The following is a 25,794-nucleotide window of genomic DNA, read 5'->3' as shown; positions in this document are numbered from 1 at the left end:
CCTTCCTTCTCCTCTTCCTTCTCTTCCTTCCTTCCTTCCTTCCTTCCTTCCTCCTTCTTCCTTCCTTCCTTCCTTCCTGGAATCCTTCCCCTTTTCCTCTATTTCTGTCTCGTTTTCTTGCTGGTTTTTTCTCTCTTTCTTTCTTTTCTCATAAGCATACATTCACATATTCAGACTCTGCTGCCTCTTTTACAGCTTCAACTGCAAAATATTTTCTGGCTTTATTTTTGCCACAAAAAATTCCTCTCATGAGACAAACCAAGAAAGTAAAACTTGGTACATGCCTAGTGTGTAAACCAACCTTTATTACTTTTAAAATAATTTGTTGTCAACCTGTTTTTTTTTTTCCCAAACTGCCACATTAAGGAGTATACTGTAATTTTGTTTATTTTTCCTAAAGTCAAGGGGTTTGGTATTACTGGAAAAAGAAAGAGGGGAGAGAATATTCCTTTCAGCCCTGAGCAGCCACAGGAGCTGTCAAAGGGTGGGCATATGCTCTGAGGTTCTACATGTAGTTTTCTGACTTTTTCCCAAATTTATGTTGTGGTAAATCAATTTTTGATTCCTCTTGGAGGGGCCATTCTCTGCCCATATTGGTAGGGCCAGAACTGGTTCTTTCTTGCACCAGCTGTGTCATGGCAGAAGCATTTGAGGTTATCCCAGTTAGCAGAATGTAAATATAACAGAGGGGTGGGGGTGAAGTGGGACAGGAAAACCCAAAATTCATTGATACCTCAGCGTTTCCACGTCAGTTGTGGAATATCACACATGGAATAGTGGATGAAGTCATCCTGGTGAGCAGTTGCTCTTTCCCAACCAGCTTTTCCTGCAGAGTTTGACTTCCCTCCACGCACACCCAGCTCAGTCAGATACAGTCTGACTCCTCGCTTTGTTTTGGGTTGCATCTGGAGAAAAATGATTTAGTGCACGGCAGTTGTTTGGGTTTGGGCTGTTTATCCCTGCAGAGCTTTGGAATTGTCTTCTCTGTAGGCAGTGAGGGGAATGTTGTCATTGGAAGGATGCTCACTGCCAGGACCTGCTCAGGAGGAGGCACCAGGGGCTGGAGTCGTGTTTTGTTAGTCACATATTGCAGCAGAAAGGAAGTGGGAATGACTGCCCTCAGAATGTTGCATGACAAATATCCAGGGAGCTGCATCCTGCCCCTGATGGGGCTCAGCCTCCACATGGCAAAAATGCCATTTTTAACAACTTGACATTTCACTCAGTCTGCTTCTTTTTAACATATTTATAGTGGGGTGGGGGAGATGAACAAAGGAGCGCCAGGGACTGCCAGAGGGCTCCATGATATGCTTTTATAATAAAACAGTTCCTTTCTTTCTGACATGGTTTCTGCACCATCCTGGCTGTTGCTTTGGAGCTTGGCAAGGGTGAGTGAGCCCAGAGCCCTGTGCAGAACAGGATGCCCACCTCAGTGACATCCACTTTTCCACAGGTGCCTCTGCCTGTGGCCAGCAGCTCCAGCCTGGGGTCCTGGCTTGGCTGGGAAAAGGCTGCAGAAATTTATGCTCGTGGATTTTGCATGAAAACACCCAAATATGGTAAAGCAGACAGAGTGGATAAGTGAATTTCGGTAGGCAAGACTGACCACCCACCTTGAATTACTTTCAGCTCCTATCCAGCCAGCTGTGCAAAATTCACTCCTTGCAATTACTTTCTTCCAGGAGTTTACTTGAGTTGTTGAGACTTTTATGTAAGGTAAATTTATGTATATGTGAGAATTTAATAATCTCTTTTGAATCTCAGAGCGATAACAAAACATAAATTTTGATAACATTTAGAAGGTAAAAAAGCCCTGAAACAATCCAAACCCCAAATTATTGAAACTTGCCCCACATCCTTAAGGATTTGTAAAGGGAGCCAAAGTTAACAAAATTTTAGAAATATATATGTCCAGCTGGGAAACATTTTAAAGAAAACTAAATAAAACCTTTTGTTTATTTAGAGTGAACAGTAATCAAGAGGTGGATTTTACTAGACCTTGTCATGTATACTAGTCATGTTAATGTGAGGTATAAGGATTAAAAGCATCAAAAATTTAATTATTTCTGGACTTTAAAAAAAAAATTACTTAGGTGTGTATAATACTAGCCATGTTTCTTTAATGCCTTAGACCAGCACTTTGGCAGTATTCCTATTCTTTCCTGAGGAGGAGAAGGGGTTTGCCTGGAGCACTGTTGCACTTTGACCATGCTTAGATGGGATAATGATACTACAAGATGGTACAAGTTAGGGGAATTGCATGTTCCAAAGGCTGACACTTGGAGTTTTGGTTCAGCAGGAAATATCTGTATTTCAATTTTTTTTTTTTTTTTAATTTAATGAAAAGAACAATATACATAAAAAAAAAAAAACCCAAACCTCTTCTGTGAAACAAAACAGCCCAAAAAGATATTACAAGATTGATTTATTTCTATAGAATTGAATGGTTTTGTTTCAGTTTGAATGCAATATCTTAAGGGGAATAAACACCCTACTTAATGAAAAAATTTTGATTTTTTTTTTTTTAATTTTTGCATTGGGGACAGCTTTTCAAATCCTTTTCTTATTTCCTCACTATGCTTTTAAAACAGAATATGTTCAATGAAACAGACACATTCCTGTGGAATTGGTTGAGGTTTAGGATGGTTTTTTCTTGCTGTAAGAGTTTCAGCAAGCCATGGTTGTAAAGCTGGTTGAATCCAGCCTGCAGCCCAGGATCCTGCAGAGCTGAGGTTCAGGGGAGTCAGTGCATGACATAAAGATGGTTAAGCCTTTCCTTAGAGGATCCTAGACCCTCTCCTAAGCCTGGGTGTGAGGCTTCACTGGTCTCTCAGAAGGTTTGAACCATCTCCACTTCTTCTTTGGGAACTCTTTGTTATTTTCCAGATGAAGCAGGGTCTGGATTTCAGCTGTCCATGGGCTCTCTCTGGTGGGTAACTTTGTGATCCCACCATGACCATCCCAAAATATGTGCAGGGGTTTTGAAACAGCTCACCAAAAACATTGGCATCTATACATGTCTTTTATCCATGGCTTCACAGAACCATGGAAAATGGTTTGGGTTGGGACTGGTGGACCTTAAATCCCATCCAGTGCCACCCCTGGCATGGCAGGGACCCCTCCCAGTGTCCCCAGTGTCCCCAGTGTCCAGCCTGGCCTTGGGCACTGCAGGGATCCAGGGGCAGCCACAGCTGCTCTGGGAATCCCATCCCATCTGGCTTCCTCTGTGCTCTCTCCAACAATAACTAATAACATTTTAATCTTGATATAACTCTGCTGAAACCAATCCCCCAAAAAATTTGGTTATCAAGTGCAGGAAATAATTTGACTAATGCAAACTTTTGATTTTTCGTGCCAACCTGTCTTGTGGCTATGGGTTCTTGGTGGTGAATGTTAAGGATTTTGTGTATCACATTATGCAAGGATATCCAAAGAATCCAAAGTGGTTTTAGTCTTCTATCTAAAATCTTTTTTGTTTTCTAGTTACCTATTTAGCTGTATTCCTGTCAAAATGCAGGGCCTGATTTAAAGTCCACAGAACATTTTATGTGAATTTCGTGGCTTTATCAGACCTCTATCCTTTTACAAAAGACTGAACTGTACTACTGCTCACAAATAACTCAGTATGGGATTCTGGAGAAATAAGTGGACAAATTGCAGGAGTGTGAAATTCCATTATCTGCAGGATGCCAGATTAGATGTTAAGAGCCCCATTTTGAAAGGGATTTCACAAAACTATAACTCTGCTGAATGAAATATTCTGTGTTTCAAAAGTTTGGAAAACATGATAATATATTTTCTATTCAATTCCCTATTAATTCTTCTTCAGATGCTTATCTCATGCATTTTGGGAGAGTAAATACTTTTTTACTGCCTGCCCCCTTGGAGATGGTCTTGTAAAAGCTCTTTGTGGGATGTTTAAAGTGTTCCCAAGAAAAGAAATATTGCTGCACGTTACACATTTTTGGATGTGTGCAGACACTATCTCATGCACCAGTCACAGGGAGGCAACTTCTCTGATCCACTGAAAAACAGGCATGGGTTTGGAACCAGTTGTGATGGATTGGGAGGGCTGTAATGAGAATTAATGACACCTTGGTCCGTGGCTCTGTGCAGCAGCAGGCTAAAATCACCCTGTAGCCAGAGGAATTTTAATTTCTTGCATATAAGAACTTCTTACTGGGATAGATGCCTGTTCTTTGCAGGTCGTTTGGAACATCTAGATGTATTAAATGGGTTAAGAAACACTCTAGGCTGGATATACCTGTCCTTTCCACTTGCATTTCAGAGCATAACTCATCACTTCCCTCCAAGAGAGGCTTTGCTGATAAATCTCTCCCAGGACTTGTTTGGGTTGGCACTCTGAGCTGACAACCCTTGGCTTTGCTCCTTTTCAGCTACTTGTTTTCACTTTCCTTCTCCTGGAGCCAGAATAACAAAGCACTCCTTTGAAAAATGGCTCTTTTTGGCTTGTTTTCCATGAGCTATTGATAAGCATATCTGATAGCCAAACTCCTTCCCTTTCAAGTCCTGGTTTAATCTCTTTTTTAGTAGTCTTTGGTCTATATGTGTTTACCTGCAGCAGGAATGGGTGTGAAATAAACAGGGGCAGCATAAGTCTGTGCCATCTGGACAGTTTAGAAATAATTCAAGTGTCTGAGTTCCTGCCCTCAGTGTCTAAAAAACCAGTTCAACAGACAAAGACTTTTTCTTCTATACTCATATTTTATGGTAGCTTTTCATCCCAGTATTGTATACCCATTTGACAAGGATGTATGATCCACATCATTGTGTAGATTATTTGCCATCTCAGGAGTTTAAGAGCATTTCCCTTAGCTCTTAACCCTAGCAACCTGAATGCTAACACTGAATAATCAAATCTGTAAGAAGGAAAAGAATTTCTAATTAAAAAAAAAAAATCAATCAATTACATTCTTTACTGTCTCCTGAAAAGCTCTTTTTTTTTTTTTTTTTTTGAAAAAAAAATCAAGAAAAGCCTTGCAAAGATACTTATTATTTAATGAAAGAGCCTCCTGAAAGCTTATTATCAGAATATCATACCTTTTGCTGAAGTTCTTTTATGTGGATTGTTGTAGCATGTGAGATCTTGAAAAAGCTAACAAAGTAAAAGTAGGGTCTGATAGAGATCTCTGCATGTGTAAGAATTTGTATTTGTCTTCTAGGTGAATTTGGAACAGATGTTGTTCACTAAATTTATTGCCTACCATAAATGACTTAGCATGAGCTACTAATTTGAGGGACTCCCAGGTGTGCACTGCTGCAAAAATACTGCACTGTTGGCCAGAACTTGTTAGCCATGGTGCCCTCCTACAAATTACAGCCCATCCAGTCCCATCCAGCCTTTATAATTTTATTTTTTAATGTACAATTTCTGTACAAAGCTGCACGCTTTGTTTCACGGTGTTAATTGCTGTGTGTTGAAATCATAATTAATCTTTATGGCATACCAGGCTGTTTATGCACATCCCTCCTTCAGCTGCTCACACTGCACAAGGCATCTCTCCTGGCCATTCCAATTTCTGTGTGTGGTTCTCTGGTTCTGTGTGTGGGTGCAGTTATTTTATAGTGAGTTTACCCAAAATCAGAAACTCTCAGAGCTCCCTTTCAGCTCTGTCTTGCCATTCCTCTCTCACTGACTGAATTCCCAAGGGTTTTTGCATGCACAGATTTGAAAGGAAGGTGTGAAATGTCATCTCAGTCGGAACTTCTGCTTTTATGAGGACATGGTTTCTCAGTTTCTTTTGCTGAAATTAATGGAATCTGAAAGGATAGTTATTAGACATGCTCCTCAAAATCATACTGACATCCTTGGAGAGATCACCAAATTCCTGCTTTTCACAAAAACTGAAAGGGACATCTGGGAGAGCTCAAGTAAATGGCTGCAGAAAATTTATTCTTCTGTGGCATTGGGCAGCCTATGTAAATATTTCTAGTTTACTGGATAAAAGTATTCATTCTTCACAAGCACTGCATAAAATAACTCCCAGCAAGCACACGTGAGGGAGAGAGAAGAAATCTGATTTCTGTAGCCATGTAATAGAGTTGTCCTAGCCCTGGGTGAACACCAGGCTTCTCTGGGCAGTGCACAACAGCCAAGCAGGCACAAGGTTAAAAACAACCTTTTTTTTTTTGTTACACTGGGAGCACTGAGCACAGTGCTGTACAAACTTCACACTGTAGCTGAAGTAAACAATGCTGAAGGTGATTTATTCTGTGTGTTCTTCAGCTGGAGCTCTAGCAAAGCTGTGATCCAGTAATGCTTCATGAGTTCAGCTGTAAACACGGCGTGAGATACTAGAACATTAATTCTCAATGGAGCTGCAGTGACCTTTTCAAAACCAAATTGAAGTCAATTTGCACACACAGGCCAGCCCAGGACACAAACCTTTCGTAGTCCTCTGTGTCAGTTTAATTTGATTGAATACATTCTTTTCCAGAATGATCACCTGATGACTCTGTCTCTGAGGACACAGTAGTCACAGAGGTTAAATGATCTTCATAGGTAGGGGAATTATTTCAAATTGATGAAGTGCTTTACCTCATGTTCTCATTCTTTTATGACTTGTAGACAGTTTTAGTGAGGAAGACTTGGTTTAAAATTGATCTGTCACGTCCTGCAGATATTTTTCAGTCTGCAATGGCTGCTGACAGTGCTCTAAGGCAGGAGTCCTGTTAATTGGTTCAGATCCTCTCCTGGTAGATGTGGGCAAAGCTCCTTTGGCCATTCCAGTTTGTACCAGCAGGAAAGTAATCCTCTCTGGCCAAAACAGTTAGAAACATAGATCCAGAAGAAAGAAACACTCTTGGAATAGTATTTCAGCACAAGGTTTCCAGTTTCAAGTCAATTGGCCAAGCTTGAAATGTGAGGCTTTTTTCTGAGTCTGTTGTATCCTCTTTTTTAGATTTTTTTCCCTTTGTTTGGTTTTTTTGGGGGGGGGTTTTCTTTTGGGTTTTTTTTGTTTGTTTGTTTGGGTTTTTTTTGTTGTTGTTAATTTCATTTTAGTTAGGATAACTTCCATTGTCTGGAACAGAAGAGTTGAAGCAATGTTTGTGCTGAAAGGGCAAGTTTAAAAAATGTCTATGGAATTTGGGATCATAAATCTTGGAGGAATTAATGAGGCTTTCTGCAGCTAAAATCTTGCCTTCTTAGATCTTCTTTCCTCCTCTTTATCTGCCTGGCCACCTAGGAAAAAAAACTGTGAGAGGTTTGCAACCTGTGGGAGTGTGTAAATAATTGAGAGTAAGTGGTAAACAGAAGAAAATTACTGGACTTCAATCATATTAACTTCGAGTGGGAGTTGACCTTTGAATCTGTGATATTTTTTTCTTCTTTGCTGCATAATGCTTTAAAATTCCAAATAGCAACAACTTGTAAAGCAAAAGTATTCACTGACCTAGGGTCCAAGTCTAGTGAAGAATGATTGATGTAGATGTTAGGGTGTTCTAGTAATTTGAATTAATCTAAACTAAAAGGAAAATATAGATGAAGAGGGAGTTTTTTTATGTCTCATTTTATTTTACACTTTGCCTTGCTTAACTTTGCATAGGTTACTTAGTGTTTAAATCCCTGGAGACAGTTGAAACAGGTTGGTCTGGAAAATGGTTTTCATCTTGTCCATCTTTGCTGAAAATGTAGGAGAAGGTAACTCAGGCATTGGGAGCAAGGGCAGGTGGCAATCAACAGTAAAATGAAAAATCCATGTGTTCAATATGCAGAGATGCTCCAACCAGAAAATCACACACCATGGCAGAGTTTAACTTTGTGTCTACAGAAGAACACACTGAACCTACAAGAATTGTTGAATTTCAGATTTTTTTTTCGTTTTGGCTTGCTGTTTGTTTTTTCTTTTTTTTCTTTTTTTTCTCCCATGGATTGCTTGTACTTCAGGTGTCTGCTGTTACTTAGGGATTATGAAAAGCTCTCTTTTTCTTGCAGATCACCCCGTGAATGAATTTTTGGATCTGTTCAATCGCCACATGCTCCCTCATGCAATAGATGAAACCCACATTGATGCAGAGTCAGCTCAGACTGAGCCCTGCACTTCAGACTCTGTGCAGGATTCATCCGAATATATAATACTGGATCCCTTCTTTCCAAGCTATGAGCTTGAAGAAGATGAGGACTGTGAAAATACTACTGATGTTACTACTCCTCCAGCTTTGCAGTTCATCAATGGGAAGCAACAAGTTACCAGTGCACCTAAGAGCACAAAAGCTGAGGAGGCGAGGAGTGACCAAATTGAAAGTGTTGCTCATTCCAAAAACGTAACCTTTTCTCAAATCAATGACACAAACACATTTATAATAAACGAATCTGAAGCTTCTGGCACTATGCAACCAAGCAAAGCTGGAGAGGTAATAGGGGCATTTGAGGTTACACGACCAACCTCAGGGGCTGCAATGTTAGAACCAGTCTATAGTGGGGAGTCTGAAGTTGTCACAACAGATAAATCAACAGTCACCACTTCTTCACACCAGCAGTCTCTGACAAACAGTAGAGAGACCATGACGTGGCAGGGAGCTGAGGAGAGCTCTACTAAAGATACCAAAAACCTGCTTTTGATTTCTAGTGAATCCTCTGGAGATGGCTCCACTGAATCTGATCTCTCCACTTCAGTCTTAGAAGTCGTGACAGGGTCAAGAAATGAAGATGATGAAAATAATTCTGGTATAACATCTTCTCCTGATGCATTTACTGCGGAAAGTTCTGCTGTAACTGCTTCTCTGGAGGCAGTCTTTATTCCTGCTACAGTAGACAGAGGTGCAGCTGACCTTGTTTCAGAAGAGGCAACCCCTACTCCAGGAGACCATTATAAAACAACTCTTAAACTTAATGCAAATTCCCCTGTTGACAATATTCTGGAAACGAGTCATACAACAAAGCCTGAGATGAGTGCTGCTTCTTTTATGGTTCTGGAAGGCTCTGGAGATGTGAAAGATAGCATCACTGTAACTTCAGCTGTGACAGAGGAAATAGCAGTAACAGAAACACTTCCAGTGCAAGACATTTCTTTGGGCTCCGGCACAGCACTGCTGACAGAATTTTCTGTAACTGATTCAGGAATCACCTCTGCTTTGCCCAGAGCTATAAGTACTCCTTATTCTGCTTTTGATCAAAGTCCTGAAGTAACTGCTGCCACCAACTCTGTGTCTGAGCTTACTACGGAAAAAGTGTTTGCCAGTTCTCTTGCAAATGAAAAGAATATTAATGATGAAAAGGAAATACACACCACTGTTTATTCAGGTCATCAAAATTCAGCTACTGCTGCAGAGGAAAATTCGGATTTGAATGAACTTGGGAGCACTACAAGTGAAGTTACAACTGTTAGTCAAGAGCCACTCAGACAAACAGTGCCAGGTACCCTAAGTCCTGAAATCAAAAAGGTCACCACCATTCCTCTCTTGAGGGAGAAGAAGCCTTTTGTAAGTGAAGGATCAGCAGAAGAGCCAGCAGACTTATTTTCAGGGGGTCCCACAAGCAAAGTGGTAAGTATTGGCTCCCCATTTATTGATCCAGGTTCTGGAGACATAGATTTTATCATTGAGTCTGCTACTTTGACTTCAATTCCGTTAAGGCCTGTCACTGAAACACAAACAGAAAGGTATGAAGGAAAAGTTTACAGCACAGATGATCCCTCACCGAAGGTTGCAACAACAGAATATGAAAAATATGCAAGAACAGATGAATCTGCAGTTACAGCTTTGAGTACTGGGTCAGAAAGCTTCACAGAGGGGTCTGGAGTTGAAAGTCAGATGTCCCTGGATATGTTTAGTACCAGAAAACCAGGAGAGCCAAACATGGAAACAAAACCAACCTACACAGCTCCTTCTGACATAAAATCTGGTTCCATAAAAGAGATAATATCTCACATTGCACCAGGAATTGAAACTGGAGATTCAGAAATGGGTGAGGCTACATCATCTCCAGGGTCTGTAGTCAGCAACAGCCCCCATGAAGGCTTGGTGACACACAGTACTGGCAGCATAAATGCAGTAGCTGAATCTACAGAAGGCAAAGACACAAAAGCTGGTTCTTCAACTGTCTCACTGGGCAAGATTTTCCTGATTGAGCATGGCTCTGGAGAAGAATTCAAAGATGACAGCAGCACCACAAAACTTATGTCTAATGGACCTACAGAAGAAATATTTGGAGGTCATTTCTCAGTTACTGACCAGGGATCTGGAGAACCAGACACATCCACTGGATCATTTGCAAAAACAGCCACTGCCCCTACTGGGAGACCAGAAATGTGGGAAAAGGATGACAGGCCAGCTGTCAGCACATCTCCACTGGATCATGCCTTCACTGCAGATCCTGCTGAGCAGGTCACAGGTTCTGAACACGAGGTGACCTCTGTGGGAACTGCAGGGGACGTGAGAACTGAGGAGAAAACTGTTGAGCTGACAGTGAGACCTTTTTCTACAAAGATTCCTTTGATGGAAGAGATACATTCTGGGGAAGAGAGGCCAAGTGAAATTTCACCAAAAGCTACGGAATCTTCTGAAGAAACAACTACAGACCTATTTGAAAGTACACAGACTAGCCATGAACATCTGGGATTTTTAAATGTTCCGACTCTCAGTCCATATCTGGAAGAAAAGGAATTAGAAACTGAACCTGCTAAAGAAATGCTTCTGCCATTTAATGATGACAGAGTAACTGAGCCAATTGAAAGGAAATACATGAGCTCTCCAGTCACAGTTATAGAGCAAGAGGAAGAGCTAGTGCAAAACATTTTCCCTACAAAAGATATTCCCAGAACATCTGAGACAGAAAAACTGTCAAGTAACGAGTTCATTGGTGATCCACTGTTTTCAGGACAGGGGTCAGGAGATGACCTTGCTGTTCTTCCTTCTGTAATGCCATTTATTGTCAAGGAAATCAAGAGTACCTCAAGCCCTCAAACTTCTCACCCTGAATATATAGGATCTGAACTTTCTACTGACATGACACAAGACTTTGAAAGAGGAAGCACTCCAGCAAATGTTGAAATTAATGAAGAAATCACAAGTGCTGTAACTGAGCTGCTGCCAGAAACTGGAGACCCATTCCCCACCTCCACATTCCCCAGTTCCTCAGGTTTAGCAGAAGACAGCTCCAAGAGCTTCCTCTCTAAAGAGATTGAAGACACCACACATTATTTTGTTGCCAATGAAGAACCTCAGGATAAGGAAACCGACTATAGGAGAGGAGAAAATGAAACAGATAAGACAACACCCACTTCTAAAGCTATTTCTCAAGAGGAAGATTCACATTTTCTGATTAAAGGTGGCACAACTCCTGTATCTGTTATACTGAGTGGAACTCCCAATCCTGAAACAGAGGAATCTCTTGTAACAACAACAAAAACGCTGGGCAGAGTCTTACCCGAGAGCTCTGGGGAAGGATCTGGCTGGCTTGGTGTTTCAGATTCATCTTCCCCTGATATGCTTACCCATTTCTCAATACCTACTGTATCCAAAGTAGAACTAAATGCCTCATCTAGTGTTCCTCGACATGTTTATTCCAAAATTGTGACCACAGAGGCACCGAGAGATGGATCACCGACTGCAATCACAGGACTAGCCTCCCTTTTTACAGAAGAAGCAGAGTTTGTGGCAAATCCATCTGCTGTTCATCCAAAGACAGCTTCATCAGAAGAACTAACAAGTGAAACTGGGTTATATGAAAAAATTATTCCCATGATTGATGACAGAAGAAGTGTTATATTGAACGTTTCTGTTTATGGTGATATTACCCTGATTGAGGAACGACTGCAAACCCCACCAGAAGAAACAACTATTATAGACATGGATCACTCAAAATCAATGCCTGAGGATATAATAAGCGTGCAGACAATGCCAAATCCTGTTACACAGTCAACATATAGCCATGATGACAGCACAACAGCTGAAGGGGAGAAATATTATTCCACTCCCAAAGAAAAGACACTTGGATCCGGTGATAATCTTCCTCTGACTACTTCCAGCCCACCAAGTAGAGAGTTGGTGACTTCTGGGCACAGACCAACCTCAGGTGACATGGATTTGGGCTCAGGAAATGACATGAATTTTGCAACAGACACTCTCACCACCACAGAACTCTCTGAACTGGGCATTTTCCTCCCTACAGTGCCATCTCTGGCAAGCCCTCAGGTGCCTCATGAGTCTAAACCTGTTGTAACCAGCCCCACAGAAGGCACCTATGAGCCAAGTACTTCAGAAAACAGCCAAGTAATAGCAGATCAAAGTGAAACAATCTCTGGCTTTTCTGGGATGGGCCAAGAAGAACTGGCTGATAATCAGCCTGTGGTTCCCTCTCTTACATCAGTTATAACTGGTGAGCCAGAAAAAGCTTTGACAACTGGCAAGCTTGAGTTAAGTGTTGTCACCACACAGCCTACATCCCAGCTGACAACTGTGTCACCTACCAATATTGCAGAGAATCATCCCACAGTGTACACAAACACTAAATCAGCATCAGCAGAGTATGAGGAAACAGATCCAGTGAGTTTTTCTTCTGTTCCTCAAACTCCTAAATCCTCAGTAACTGTTCATTTAGTAAATGGAGTATCTGAGTACCCTGAGGCAATCATTACAAGCACATCATCATCATCATCATCAAGAGATTCACAGGAGTCCAATCATTCATTGGGAGGAATCTTCAAAGAGGTTAGTTCTGATGTTACAGCAACATATAAACCACCCACTACTGACCTTCTTGACACGACAGAGTCCTCTCTGCTGGAGCTTTCTCCTGAGCCTGTTTCAGACAGCACAAGCATGGAAAGCACTCCTCACTTTGGTAGGCTCCTAACAGGGGGGACAGAGGAGACAGAAACCCTTGCAACTGATTTAGCTGGTGAGGAAGAAGCTGCTGTTTCTGGAGATTCTCCATCCATACGTGTCTTGCCTACTGCTTTTCTGAATTTTGGAGAAAGAGCGAGCACAGATGTTCCAAAAGTCAGCACAACAAAAGTTGAAGCTTCCTCAGGGAGAGTCAATAATCCCAGCCAAGAGGAGAACAGGAGTACTGAGAGGCAGAACCCCTGGCTCGTGTCCACAACTGTCTCAGACTCACCCAACAGCATCGAAAGTGAAGGATTTAAACCTGGCCAGGAAGCAGTTACAATGCTAACGTCTCCCTCCCAGCTTTTGGATGGAGGCACAGAAACACAGCCAGCTTTGTTTGGTCAGGGGGAGATCACAACCATCTCTTCTAACATTGCAACAAACAGCATTGCCCCTGGGAACAGTCCCTACCAAAATGAGCCATCAACTCTGAGCTCTGAGGAGCCAAACATTGTGGAAGCTGTAACTTCATCCTTTTCCCTTCCCGAAGTCACAAACGGATCAGATTTCGTGATTGGCACCAGTGTGGGTTCAGTTGAAGGCACAGCAGTGCAAATTCCAGGTAACTCCCCAAATGTGTCGTGTGATGTGTGTTGTGGTGCTTGTGAAGGTGTTGCCTGGGCTCTGGTAAGAGGGGTGACAGCCAGAGCTGCGTGGAATGATGACAGACCTCGTCACCCTCCAGCTGAGAAATCAGCCTGGCTGTGACCCCTGCAGAGTGGAGGAGGATGGGGGGTCCCAAAAAACCCAAGCCCAGTGGCTTTGCCTCTGTGTTTGCATCGTGGAGCTCTGGATCAGCCTGGAGGTAACCAGCCAGTTCTAAGAGCCAGGAAGGTAACACTGGTTGTGTAGGGAAATCAGCAGGAGTGATTTCATTTGCCAGTTCCCAAGAGATAATTTTATCTGATGGCTTTACTTATGAGTGTTCTTACACAATTTGATTCCATGAAGGGTTGTTTTTAACATCTTGCAGTTGACTTAGAAAGCAACAGTTCACATTTTAGGATCAGAATTTTATAAAAATGAACTTCTCTTGACCTGCAAGATAGCTTTCCACACAAGAGAAAGCCAAGCCCTTCTTTTCAGCCTGTCTGTAGCTTTAAGTGATTGATATAGTCTCTTAAAAATTACAGAACTTTTTGTTAGACATTATTTGCCACAGTATTTTGTTTTCAATGATGGTATTGGGAACAATTTCATCAAATACATGGGTGATGCCAGTAGTATCACTTCAATTCATATTTTGTCAAGATACAGCTGAGGAGAGAACTGGAGTGGTCTGATTTTATAGGTTTACTATAATTTTTACTCAAATAATCCAGGTAGCTGGCAATTTGAAAATGTTTACTGTGGAAATATCCAGTCTGTAGAAGGACAAGCAAAGAGCAAACATACAAAAAACACCATTGAGGTGCTTAACAGAGCCCAACATTTATGACTTTCAGTGAAGAAGTTCTAAAACAAGCACCCTGTTGAATGGATGGGATCAGCCCCTTCCCAAAACCTCCAAGGTGAAATCCTTAATTGCTTAATTACAATCCTTAACTTTTACACATAGGATTTTCTTCTGGAGGCTTTCAAACTGGACCTTCTGCATTCCCATGTCTAGACTAGGAACTTAGTACTATGGGAAGACTTTGAATCTCTAATTTGCAAGAGTAAAAGAGATATTATTTTTTTGTTCTTTTTTCTTTATATTGTAGTCAGATTGTTTTGGGAAAACATGAGCAAAAAGTCTTAATTTTTCTCATGCCTCTGGTTTACAGAACTCTCTTATCCATTTGGTAAGTTTTCAAAGCCAGGGCTTTATTTTTGCATATCAGAAGGACTGTCTCTAGGATTTCCCTCTTACTGTGAAAAACTAACTCTTAGAAATGGTTTAGTGTGGACTTGTTTGTGTGAGTGAGTGCTCCTAGGCATGAAATCAAATGCAAATATCTAAACTCAGTGGAAATAAACATCACTGGAAGGCATAAAGCTCTTCAAGGAAATGGTATTTAAACGCTAACTCCTGTAACAACTGAGGATTTCACAGCAGGTAAGTTTTTATCTTAATGTTCAGTCCAGTTACAAATGTGTTCAGTGCCTTTGTTTGTATTCTTTAAATGCATTTTTAAGAAAGGCAGGTGGGAAACACACATGTGAGAAAAGAAATAAGACTTTGTGGGCATTGATTGATTAAATATAAGCAGCCAGTCAATATGTTCTGTGTACCCTGTCATTCTGCATAAACTAACCCTGTTCAAGAAAAAAGCATTTTCCATTCATTTTGCATATGTTTAACTGTTTTCAGCTACAATTAATTGTCATGTCATGCAAACTAAATCCTCAGCAGAGTATCATGACTGCCAAATATAGTACAAATTGGTGTGAAAAAAAAAATTATTTACATTGGTTCATAGTAAATGCTGTATTATTGTTAAAGTTGAACATAGTGATGCCTGAAGACCAGCTTTACTGTTTTATAAATCTTACTTTGTGTAGTTGAATGTGTTAATAGAGTTCCCATAACTACAGTAAAGCCTGTACCACCAATGCAACAATGAAGAAAGATTTTCTTTTTCTCCTGAAAATAAAAAATTTAAAAATATATATATATATTTCTTTGAAACTGGGGAGTCAAATGCCTTTCTCTACTTGTTTAACAGGCCAAGATCCATGCAAGAGCAGCCCCTGCCTCAATGGTGGTACCTGCTACCCACGTGGTTCCTTCTACATCTGCACCTGTCTGCCAGGTTTCAATGGGGAGCAGTGTGAATTGGGTAAGCTGCTGCCATCTGGGTGCTGATCATCTTGAGTTTAAAGCTCTTGTACATGAGACCTGGTGTGCTTTAAAGCTGAAGGCTGCATGGATGTTTGAAAAGTTCTACACCAAGGCCCTGCTTCGGGACAATTAGATGGAGATTGTCTTTATTTCTTCCCCTTTCCCTCTTCCCATAAAGTGCACAGATTTGTGCACACTCACAGGGGTTAAGGGAACTGTAAATGAACTGCAGGAGTTGGAATTCACAGCTCTGAATTTGAAAACACAAAACCCAAATAAAACAAAATAGAGATTAACCTTTGGGATGGTTCCCTAAGAGATTCCCACAGTTGTTTGAAAGGCTGGTAAAATAAACTAATCCCAAATGTGAGTGGGAAACTGAGTACTGAACAAACTTGAAAATTTTTGCAGGAAATTTTAAATATTATCATAATCATGTCCATCTTTGGTACAAATTAGTATTTTGGCAACCATTTCAGCTGAAAAACCTCTTCCAGTTGCCTGTGACTAGATTTCAAGAGACTCACTCACCTATGTGCTTCAGAGTAACCAATTTTCCTTCCAGAAAGCCAACCAAAGTATGATAAAATGACTGGAACAAGAAAGACCTAGCATAAAATTTGACCACAGCATATTTTAAAATAGAAATATGTATTTTTAAAGTATTTTGCATAATGCAGCAATTATTTCTAGCTGTTTCTTGGTTTGTAGATATGTCCATCTTCTCTCTTGTATTTTAATAAGTGAACCACAACCAGCAGTTCATTTTTTTTTGATGGAGATGTTTGCAAAAGCTGTGTTGAAGTTTACACTGTGATTGTTTCAGAGGAGCAGCACTCATTAGAAAATTTCATATGAACTTGACAAAGAGACATACTAGCTTATAACCTGTGCAAAGTCTGCTGAAAATATTGATATAAAATTAACTTTTGCTTCAAATTAAAAGGTATTTTACCAGCTAGAGGAGGCAGGCACAGACATGTTATTTGTTGACTGTGCAAGACCATGAGTACTATGATGTTTTGTCCTTATTTGGATAAGATTAGACAAGAGAGAAATTAGAAATGCAAACCAATGAGATTCCACAGCCTGCTGCTCTGCAGGCTGAAATTAGCAGTATGTTTAATGCCACAGGATAAGATTTCCAATATTTGAGTTTCATGAAGATATTCGAGGTCCCTGGTGGTTAATGGGAATTTTTGTTGTGCCAGGGTCACACGCTCAAGTCAGATTTTCCACCAGGAGCACGCTCCATGGCATTCCTCTTTTCCATTCACACTGACCACTGGGATCTTTCGAAATACTTCATTCCTGTGCTCTGAACTGGTCCCAGTCACCAGCCTAAGTCTGCAGAACATTTCCCTCCTGGGAGCTGGGTGGGTGATGAAACCACTTTTCTTTGCTGCTGCAGATCTCGACGAGTGCCAGTCCAACCCGTGCCGGAACGGAGCCACGTGCATCGATGGCCTCAACACCTTCACCTGCCTCTGCCTGCCCAGCTACATTGGGGCTCTGTGTGAGCAAGGTAAGGGCTGCTCCCTCGCCTCTGCTGCAGGACACCCATTTCCAGCCCTAAATCCTTCTGGAGTAACAGGGCAAAGCCTCCTGAAAATGAGAAGGTGGGAAAAAAAACCGACAAAAACCTGCGGGAAGTCACCAGTGGTGAGAGGAGCTCCTGATTTTTGTTGGACTTCCCTGGCTTGTGGTTCAGGGATTTTTCCCATCTCTCACTTTGCTCAAGCCTTATCCACATGCTAATCTGAGTGGAAGCCATGTTGCCATGTCCAAAATATGAATTGATAGACGAGGCAATTTCTGTGTCAAAGGTCTCAGGGGTTGCTTTTCAGAAACAGTTTTCAGGTGGCTCCAAGCCTGCTTGCTTATGCTGGCTTGCAAAATGCTGGAAAGACACATAATGAGGCTCTCTTATTACTGTAGTGATGCTTAATGAGCAGGAGCAGAGTTATTTTGTGATTAAAATTCTCTTTTAAAAAATTACATGTGGCATGAAAGACGTATCAGAACCCATCACCTCCAAAAAGCATCAGTGAGATGCAGGAATAGTTTAGTGAATAAAACAGATTATATATTCATCCACTGGGGACCACAGATTTGATAGCTTCATCCCACAGTTTTCAAAATTATTCGTCCTGAGATTATTTTAGGAAAAGTAGGTGCAGGATTATCATTACAAAGTGATTGTAAAAGGTTTTCTATGGTGGACAGCTGAAATAAGATTGGCTATCCAAGTGCCTGTAGTTGTTAGAAAACTGCCTGCAAGAAACTCCACTTCATTTACAGGAAACATTTACAGTGCAAGATGCTTACTCAATATGTGAGAGGAGCAATAGAGTAGCAACATTTGTTCTGTCCATAAAAAATAATTCAGGCATTTCCGTGGGAAAAAGAAATAATATATTACAATGTGCTTGCTAAACTTATGAAAATATTTATTTTCTCTTCCTTCTGCTGAATGATTTTGGTCACAGGTGAATGAACTAAACCTTTGGATTTGTTTAATTAATATCGTGCATTTTCGCGTTTGTTTCTCAGCTTCAGTGAAGAAACTCTTACAGCTCAACCTGTGGAGATTTGTTTGTTAGAGATGAAAAATCTTAGAGCTGATCAGCTCCAGCATTTTCACTGTTTAACCTTTCCAGCAGTGTGACTAACCTTGTAACTTGAGAAGGCCTTCTGAATCTTGTCTCCCAAATTAAAAGTTGACAGTGTTTTCACACCAAAAGAAATAAATGTTCTCACTCCTTTCCTCCTCCCCTTCATTTCAGCAAATCCATAGCACTGAGTGGCTCTGAGTGCCATGGTAGCTTTAAGCTGCTTTTTATGACCAACCTGAGAGTGCATTTTAGGTGGTTAGTGGGAACATTTCCTAGTTTGTCAATCAGAACCAGAGCTGTGCTCTCTCAGCTTTGGAATTTAAATTTCCTCCACTTAAAGTCCTGCAGTGGTTTGGGACTTGGGAAAAGGTTTTAGTGCCAAATTTCCACTCCACCAGACAAAATAAAACTGTGTTGGCAATTCAGACATGGTTGTCTGGCAAGCAGGCTTTATTTCAAGGCATCAGTCCTGACCTCACTAGATTTAAAGACCAGCCAGGACGACAGAATGTGCACCTCAGTGCCACAGGAAAGGTGGAGCTCAGCACACCAAGATTATATTTCATTACTCCTTTTTTTTTTTTCTTATATTTCAAATATACTATTTATTTTAGAAAGCTTAAAAAAAATCAGTCTGAAGGGATTTGTTAGGCACAGTGCTGAGCATTCAAAATGCTGTGGGAGGGAATGGGAGCAGGGAGCATGCACTGCCTTTGGAAATGAAGGTCAGAGTAGGAGATCATGACATCTACAACCACTGCACTGGTGCAGGAGAAAAACCTCAAAATTTCAGCCAAATGCCCCTGTGGGACTGTCCTGGACTAAGGGATCTTTGACAAGGGCATGATACTGTCAGCATTTGGAGGGGACATGACCAGGGAACAGCAGAACTGCAGGTCAGGGAGCTCTGGCAGGTGGTGAAGTTAAAGGAACCTTCTGGGTGATCTAATCCAGGCTGAGGAAAATCAGTCCTGAGACTCAGGGAGCTGGAACTGGCTCCCTGACAGCCCTTCCTCTTGCCAGGTGGAAAGAGTTCAGCAATCTGAGCCCGGGAACATCTTCCTGAAGAGAGCTGAATTTGTCAGATGTAAGAAATAGTGCAGCTGAAAGTTCCTTGAAAAGTTTGCCTTTAAACTAGGTTGTTAGCTCAGTTTAGACAGCATCACTTCTGATGCAGGTGAGATTAAATGGGACAATATCCTCTTTTGCCCACCACCTGTATCTTTTCAAAGGAAAGATGCACATTCTGCTTGTGACTTGTTGGCATTTGAACATCACCCCTCAAAATTCATAAATATCCCCAAATCACTTTTCCAAAGAGTTACAGGGTATTACAGTAAATCTTGGTGTGAGTTTTATTCTGGGAGAGCCATCAATCTTTCCATTGTCATTCCTCTGTGAAAAGCTCCTATGACAACTCTCAGGAAATGATAGAGACTTGCAATTTGAACCTCAATTTTAAGAGTGAGTTCTCTTCCTCTTCCTTCCTTGGCTGGTTAGAGTTTCCTTTCCTTTCCTTTTTCTCCTTTTTCTGCTCTAGCTGGTGTCTACCTGCTCCCAATGAATGTTTTAACCTTAAGGTTTGGCTTGCTTGCAGCTGGACATGTGTGCAAAAATGGCACATGTGTGTTTGTAACAGGATGGGTCTCCTTGGGATAATTCAACCAGCTGCTCTCTTCCAGGTTCTGAAAGCAGAACAACTGTGGGTTTTAACCACCCCATCAGGAATCATGTGTTCTTATAACCCAAGTTCATTGTTTCAATGTCTGTGATTACTCCAGTCTCATTTAATTCACTTTGTTCCCAGGGCTTGGTTGGTTTGGATTGAAGTAGTTGAGAAGGGCTCGGGGAAAAGATACTTTCTGAAAACAGATGGTCTCTTACTGATGTCTATCAGCTGAAAAGCTGGATACTTACTACAGAAATAATTTTCTCCTCAAGATGTGTGGGCTAAGTGGCCTCCAGTCTTTCCTCATTAGCTGGAAGCAGAGAGTCACTGATAAAATTCACAGCTGAGTAAGACCCCCTTTATGTTCTGGTACCTGTCTCAGTCTTTATTTCCTTTAAGCCTCTTCTGGAATTTCTTCAAAGACAATGGACCTATTGTCAGTAGGTATTGAAAAAGCAGCCCCTATTTATATATCAAACCTACAGAGAAATCTTTTTTAAATGCAGCATTTAGGGATGTTGTTACATATGCCCAATTGCAGCTACAGAAAACAGAAGCTGTGAGAGTAACTCTTTATGCACACCACTGAAAACCCCTGTGAATTGCCATAAACCCTAGATGAGTTCTAAACCACCACAAATATGGTGAGCAGTGTTTCAGTCTTTCCATCACATGCTGGAATAAGGTTACAGAAGTCTGTGACTGGGCACACAATGAATGGGAATTATTGAATTCAGTAAGTGCTTGCATCTATGCTGCTCACCATGGTTGGGTCAGAAAATTTACAGCATCTACTGGTTTAGTAAAGGCACTAAAAATTTATATCCATATGCAGCCCTTTTACCTTTTTGTCACCCTTTCAGCTTTTCTCATTGGGTAAGGGTGAAACTGTCCCTGCAGTTTTGCTTGTCTGGTTTGCACTTTTTATCCTTCTATCACCTCAAATATTCAATTCCCTTTTAATTTTTTCCCTCTTCTTATCAAATTCTCTTCTATAAAAAAAACCCACAAAACCAACCCCCAAAAATGCCAACAACAACAAACACCAAAAGCAAAATCTCACAAAAAACAAACCCCAGAATCCCCAACCACTCCTCCAACCCCAGATAAAAAAAATCCTCTTTTCCACCATCTAAAAACATCATGTATTTTATAGCAATCAGTTCTGGCTTTTTGGCTTTTTTATTTTTTAATATTTTTTTTATATTTTTTAAATTTGGAATATGCACAGGTGCAGAAGTTAACTTCTCCCTTTGTCACTGTTTGACACCTTCTGCTTTAAGACAGAAATTGTATTATTTATAATTCATGCTCGGGACATTAAATCTAACTTTATAAACAGTTTTGTATTTTCAAGCTTCTTTGCTTCCCCAGTGTGCCTTTCAGCAGATCTTTTCTCAAATCCTTCACTTCTTCCCTAGCAGAGGCCAGGGAAAACTTGATTAGAATAGCCTGGAAATCCTCTCTGGTCACGTTTTTCTCAGCTCCTTGTTATCTGACTTATTTCCTGTGGGACAAAGGAGTCCCTGAACAAGATAAATAATAAAATCTTAAGTGTCTTCACAATGGACATAGGTCTGTTAGTCAGCCTCATGTGGTTAAACAGTTATTCTAGAAAGCTCAAGGCAGACTAAACTTTAAGAATTACCTCGATGCCAGAGATTAAAGCTGTGTCTGCAGCCTGCACCTCACACAGAATACAAAGAGGGGAAAGATTAAAAACTAACAATTTAGTTATGTAGATTACATTCCTTTTTTCATAGCTGGCATGACTCAAGGCCCAAGCAGTTTTCTACAGTTCAACTTCCTGGAAATAGAAGGGAGGTAATCAGTGTAAACTTTGTTTTGCCTCTGCATTTGGTACATTTATGTCAATACTGATGACTTTTGGGAAATTGTTTTGATATCAAGACTCCTAGGACAATGACTACATTATTAGTGCAAGAGAAATCCTGATAAGCCTCTGACATGATATGTTTGCACTTTGAAATCCATTTGTGCACATGTAAAATCTAATTTGTGCCATGGGGGATTTAAATACTTTTTATGAAAAAATAGACCATTTGGTCAGGATGGAAATGGCCTCTTCCTCCTGAGAATTAAGAACCTGTGTAGTGAAAAACTGTTTGTCAGGTGGCAGCAGCTCAAACCTAAGTAATGTCTTAGTTAAGATATTTGCAGCCATCATCCCTTGGCATACACTGCAATATTTGGCTGTTTCTGTACTTGGGCAAAAAGAGCCCTTTTGGCAAAGCAGGTTATTGACCACTGACTGCATTGACTTATTGAAAATGAGAAATCCAGTTTACAGCCCAGAACATCTCCATAACTCTGGGAAGGCTGAAACAGTTGGCTTCAGACACCGTTTTGCTCAGGGGACTGATAAAATTCTGTGGGAAGTGGCTGATTCCTGGTGGGTGGGTGGGTGGGTGAGGAAGGCCAGGCCTTGTGTTTCTGTTCCTCAGGGTGAGCCATTCCATGCTGAGATAGCTGTGGCTGAAACATGCTGTAATCCTGTACTGAAATGTCCTTTATGATGCCATTGCATCTGTCATGGCTCGAAACTCTCTGCCTTTCCCCTGCTGTTTCTCCCACTCCTCCCCAAAACTCCATCTTATCACTGGCAAGTCCTTCCCATCCTCAAGAACAGCTCAGACACATTCAGACATCACACTTGTTTTGCCCATCTGATTTTTTCCTGTGATTCATCCCCACAGAAGCAAACTTGGAACTGAAACTCTTGTGTTTTTGCCATCTATTCTGTTTACAGCTGCCTAACCTTGACAGAGTAATTAACATCAAATCCACAGGTTGTTCTTGTTCCAAGGATTGTGTTTATTTCTCTTTGACTGAAAGGATATAGTGTCTGGTGTGAATTCTCTCTGTGATGCATTCTTATCAGCACCATGCCTATGCAAGCACAGACAACATGCAATTTCATTACTTTGTATTTCAGCTTTGCAAACTTCTTAACAAATTGATGCTTAAAGTTGACTTCATCAAGGAAGATGGGTTTTGAGGGAGAATTTGGGGGCATGAGCTCAGACAGATAATATTACAGCTTTGCTTCTGCAGGCTGAACTATCACAATAATTTCCCCTCATATAATCTTCAATTATCAGCTTCTTCCAACCTTAAGTTAGTATAGTCACTTGAAGAACCATTTGTCCTTGTAAAAGTTCCAATCCCAAGGACAGGGTCAGAAAACTGATGAAATGTATGTTCACTGAAGTCCAATACCCAGGCATTATCATCCATCCAGGGATAAGGATGAAGACATCCTGCTGAAATTGCCCAGATTCAGATAAATTCAACCAGCGGAAACCCACGAAGATTCCAATTGCAATAATATGCCTTAGATAAGAAATATCCTTGCAGTTTGTGGTGAAAAGTGGGTAAACACAACTGAAAAGTGAGGTCTCAAGGATGAGGGTTTCATTCTGCATGCCTTAACAGATGGGTTTTTCTGGAAGCTTTGTCCCACAGAAAATCCTTTGGTGTAGATGAGACGTGCCTGGGTTTGATCCATTGACCAAATGTGTCTGATTTTGGTGCATTGGCCAGATGTGCCTGGGTTTGATGCACCAACCAAATGTGCCTGGTTTTGATTGATTGACCAAATGGGCCTGATTTTGATGTACTTACCAAATGTGCCTGGTTTTGGTTGATTGACCAATCTTGTCTGATTTTAGTCCATGGACCAAACATGCCTGGTTTGGGTGCATTGGCCAAATAAATGTGTGTGATTTTGATGAATTGACCAGGTGTGGCTGGTTTGGGTCCTCTACCAAATGTGCCTTGTTTAGGTAAATTCACCAATTGTGCCTGGTTTTGATGCATTGACCAAACATGCCTGGTTTTGATGCACCAACCAAATGGGCCTGGTTTTGGTCAATTGACCAAATGTGCCTGGTTTTGGTTGATTGACCAAGCTTGTCTGTTTTTAGTCCATGGACCAAATGTGCATGGTTTTAGTCCATTGACCAAATGTGCCTTGTTTTGGTGTACTGACCAAATGTGCCTGGTTTTGGTTGATTGACCAAGCTTGTCTGATTTAATCCATGGACCAAAGGTGCCTGGTTTTGGTCGATTGACCAAGCTTGTCTGTTTTTAGTCCATGGACCAAATGTGCCTGGTTTTAGTCCATTTACCAAATATGTCTTGTTCTGGTGTGCTGACCAAATGTGCCTGGTTTTGGTTGATTGACCAAGCTTGTCTGATTTAATCCATGGACCAAAGGTGCCTAGTTTTAGTCCATTTACCAAATATTCCTTGTTTTGGTGCACTGACCAAATGTGCCTGGTTTTGGTCGATTGACCAAATGCGCCCGGTTCGGTTGCATTGACCAAACGTGCCTAGCTTTGATGCATTGACCAAATAAATGTGTGATTTTGGTGCACTGACCAAACCTGCCTGTTTGTGGCACACTGACAGCCATCTGCTCTGCCTGTTTCCTGCAGACACAGAGACCTGTGACTACGGCTGGCACAAGTTCCAGGGGCAGTGCTACAAGTACTTTGCGCACCGGCGCACGTGGGACACGGCGGAGCGGGAGTGCCGGCTGCAGGGAGCTCACCTCACCAGCATCCTGTCCCACGAGGAGCAGATCTTTGTCAACCGTGGGTGCCCTCTGCTCTCATCCTGGGTGAAACCACACCAGTTTGATCTGCAGGGTCCAAAGGAGGGGTTGGAGATGGGGAAGGGTTTAGACAGGAGCTGAGGTCACTTGTGCCGGTCAGTTGGAGAGGAGACTGAGGTCAGATCTCATTGTGGTCTCCAACATCCTCTGAGGGGCATCTCTGGTCTCTGCTCCCTGTGACAGGGACAGGACCCAAGGAATGGCCTGAAGTTGTTGGATTTTAGGGAAAGGTTCTTCCCCAGGGGGTGCTGGCACTGCCCAGGCTCCCTAAGGAATGGGCACGGCCCCAGAGCTCCAGCAGGGTTTGGACAGCACTCCAGGGAAGCTCAGGGGGGGATTTTAGGGTGTCTGTGCAGGGACAGGAGCTGGGCTGGATGATCCTGTGGGTCCCCTTCAGCTCAAGACATTCCATGACTCTAAACAAAACCCTGCGGGTTCAGAGATCTCCTCAGCTTTTACATTTCCAACTTGAAACATACTTTACAATCTTTAAAAGGCACACTTCATGTTTTAAATGTTTACTTCTACATTTAACACGAGTTTTCTATCACTATTAGGTTATTATTTGTTGAATAGAAAATACCTCTTGAGGGGAGGGATGAAAACAGGAACTTTTATTTTGGCATTGAAAGTTTTTGAAACTTTCTTTTTTTTCTGGAGATTTAAGGTATTTTGTGCATATGACATCAAGCCAATCACATATCGTGTTAGTTAGGCATAAAGAAATAGCTACTGTGTTGTATTGTAAAATTTAGATAACAGTGCTCACAGCCTAACCAAAACTTGAAAAATGTGGATTAGAATATGTGTTTTTAATTTTTTTCTTTTCTTCCCCTCATATGTTCTCAGGTAGGAAATTAATTCTCTTTGCCTTGATAGACATCACTGGGAGTGAAGATACAAGATTATTTAAAACTATTAGATGAGAACCTGCATTTTTATACACATCCCAAATTAAAACCAAAAAGCTGAAAAGGAGCCTCTAAACCAGCCATTAGCACAAAGAGCAGAATAACCTTAAGAATAACCTTAAGAACAGGATGTCTGATTCATTCTACATAAAACTATTTTCTTTGGTGAAATCTCTTCCATTTATGGGCAGGTTAATAAAAATGCCCTTCTGTTTCCCTAGGTATTGGCCATGACTACCAGTGGATTGGCCTCAATGACAAGATGTTTGAGCGTGATTTTCGCTGGACTGATGGCAGCCCACTGGTAAGATGCCTTTGAGCTGAAATCACTCACTCATTTCTTT

At 41.3% G+C, this 25,794-nt stretch overlaps 1 protein-coding gene across 3 annotated transcripts in view; it reads left to right on the top strand.

Annotated features, from left to right (window-relative positions):
• Nucleotides 1–25,794, top strand: part of LOC306815140 (versican core protein-like) — a 91,226-nt gene that overhangs the window by 50,645 nt on the left and 14,787 nt on the right. For all 3 annotated transcript variants that reach the window (XM_079331765.1, XM_079331764.1, XM_079331766.1), the window contains 5 exons: nt 7,958–13,414; nt 15,501–15,614; nt 17,028–17,141; nt 24,361–24,519; nt 25,672–25,754. In XM_079331765.1, the coding sequence (XP_079187891.1) occupies nt 7,958–13,414; nt 15,501–15,614; nt 17,028–17,141; nt 24,361–24,519; nt 25,672–25,754 (5,927 nt within the window). The remainder of the gene's footprint in view (nt 1–7,957; nt 13,415–15,500; nt 15,615–17,027; nt 17,142–24,360; nt 24,520–25,671; nt 25,755–25,794) is intronic.

This window comes from Erithacus rubecula, assembly GCF_903797595.1.
Source record: "Erithacus rubecula genome assembly, contig: scaffold_101_arrow_ctg1, whole genome shotgun sequence".
NCBI classification, from domain to species: domain Eukaryota; kingdom Metazoa; phylum Chordata; class Aves; order Passeriformes; family Muscicapidae; genus Erithacus; species Erithacus rubecula.
Note: the sequence above shows the minus strand (reverse complement) of the source record. Positions and strands in the feature narration are given on the sequence as shown.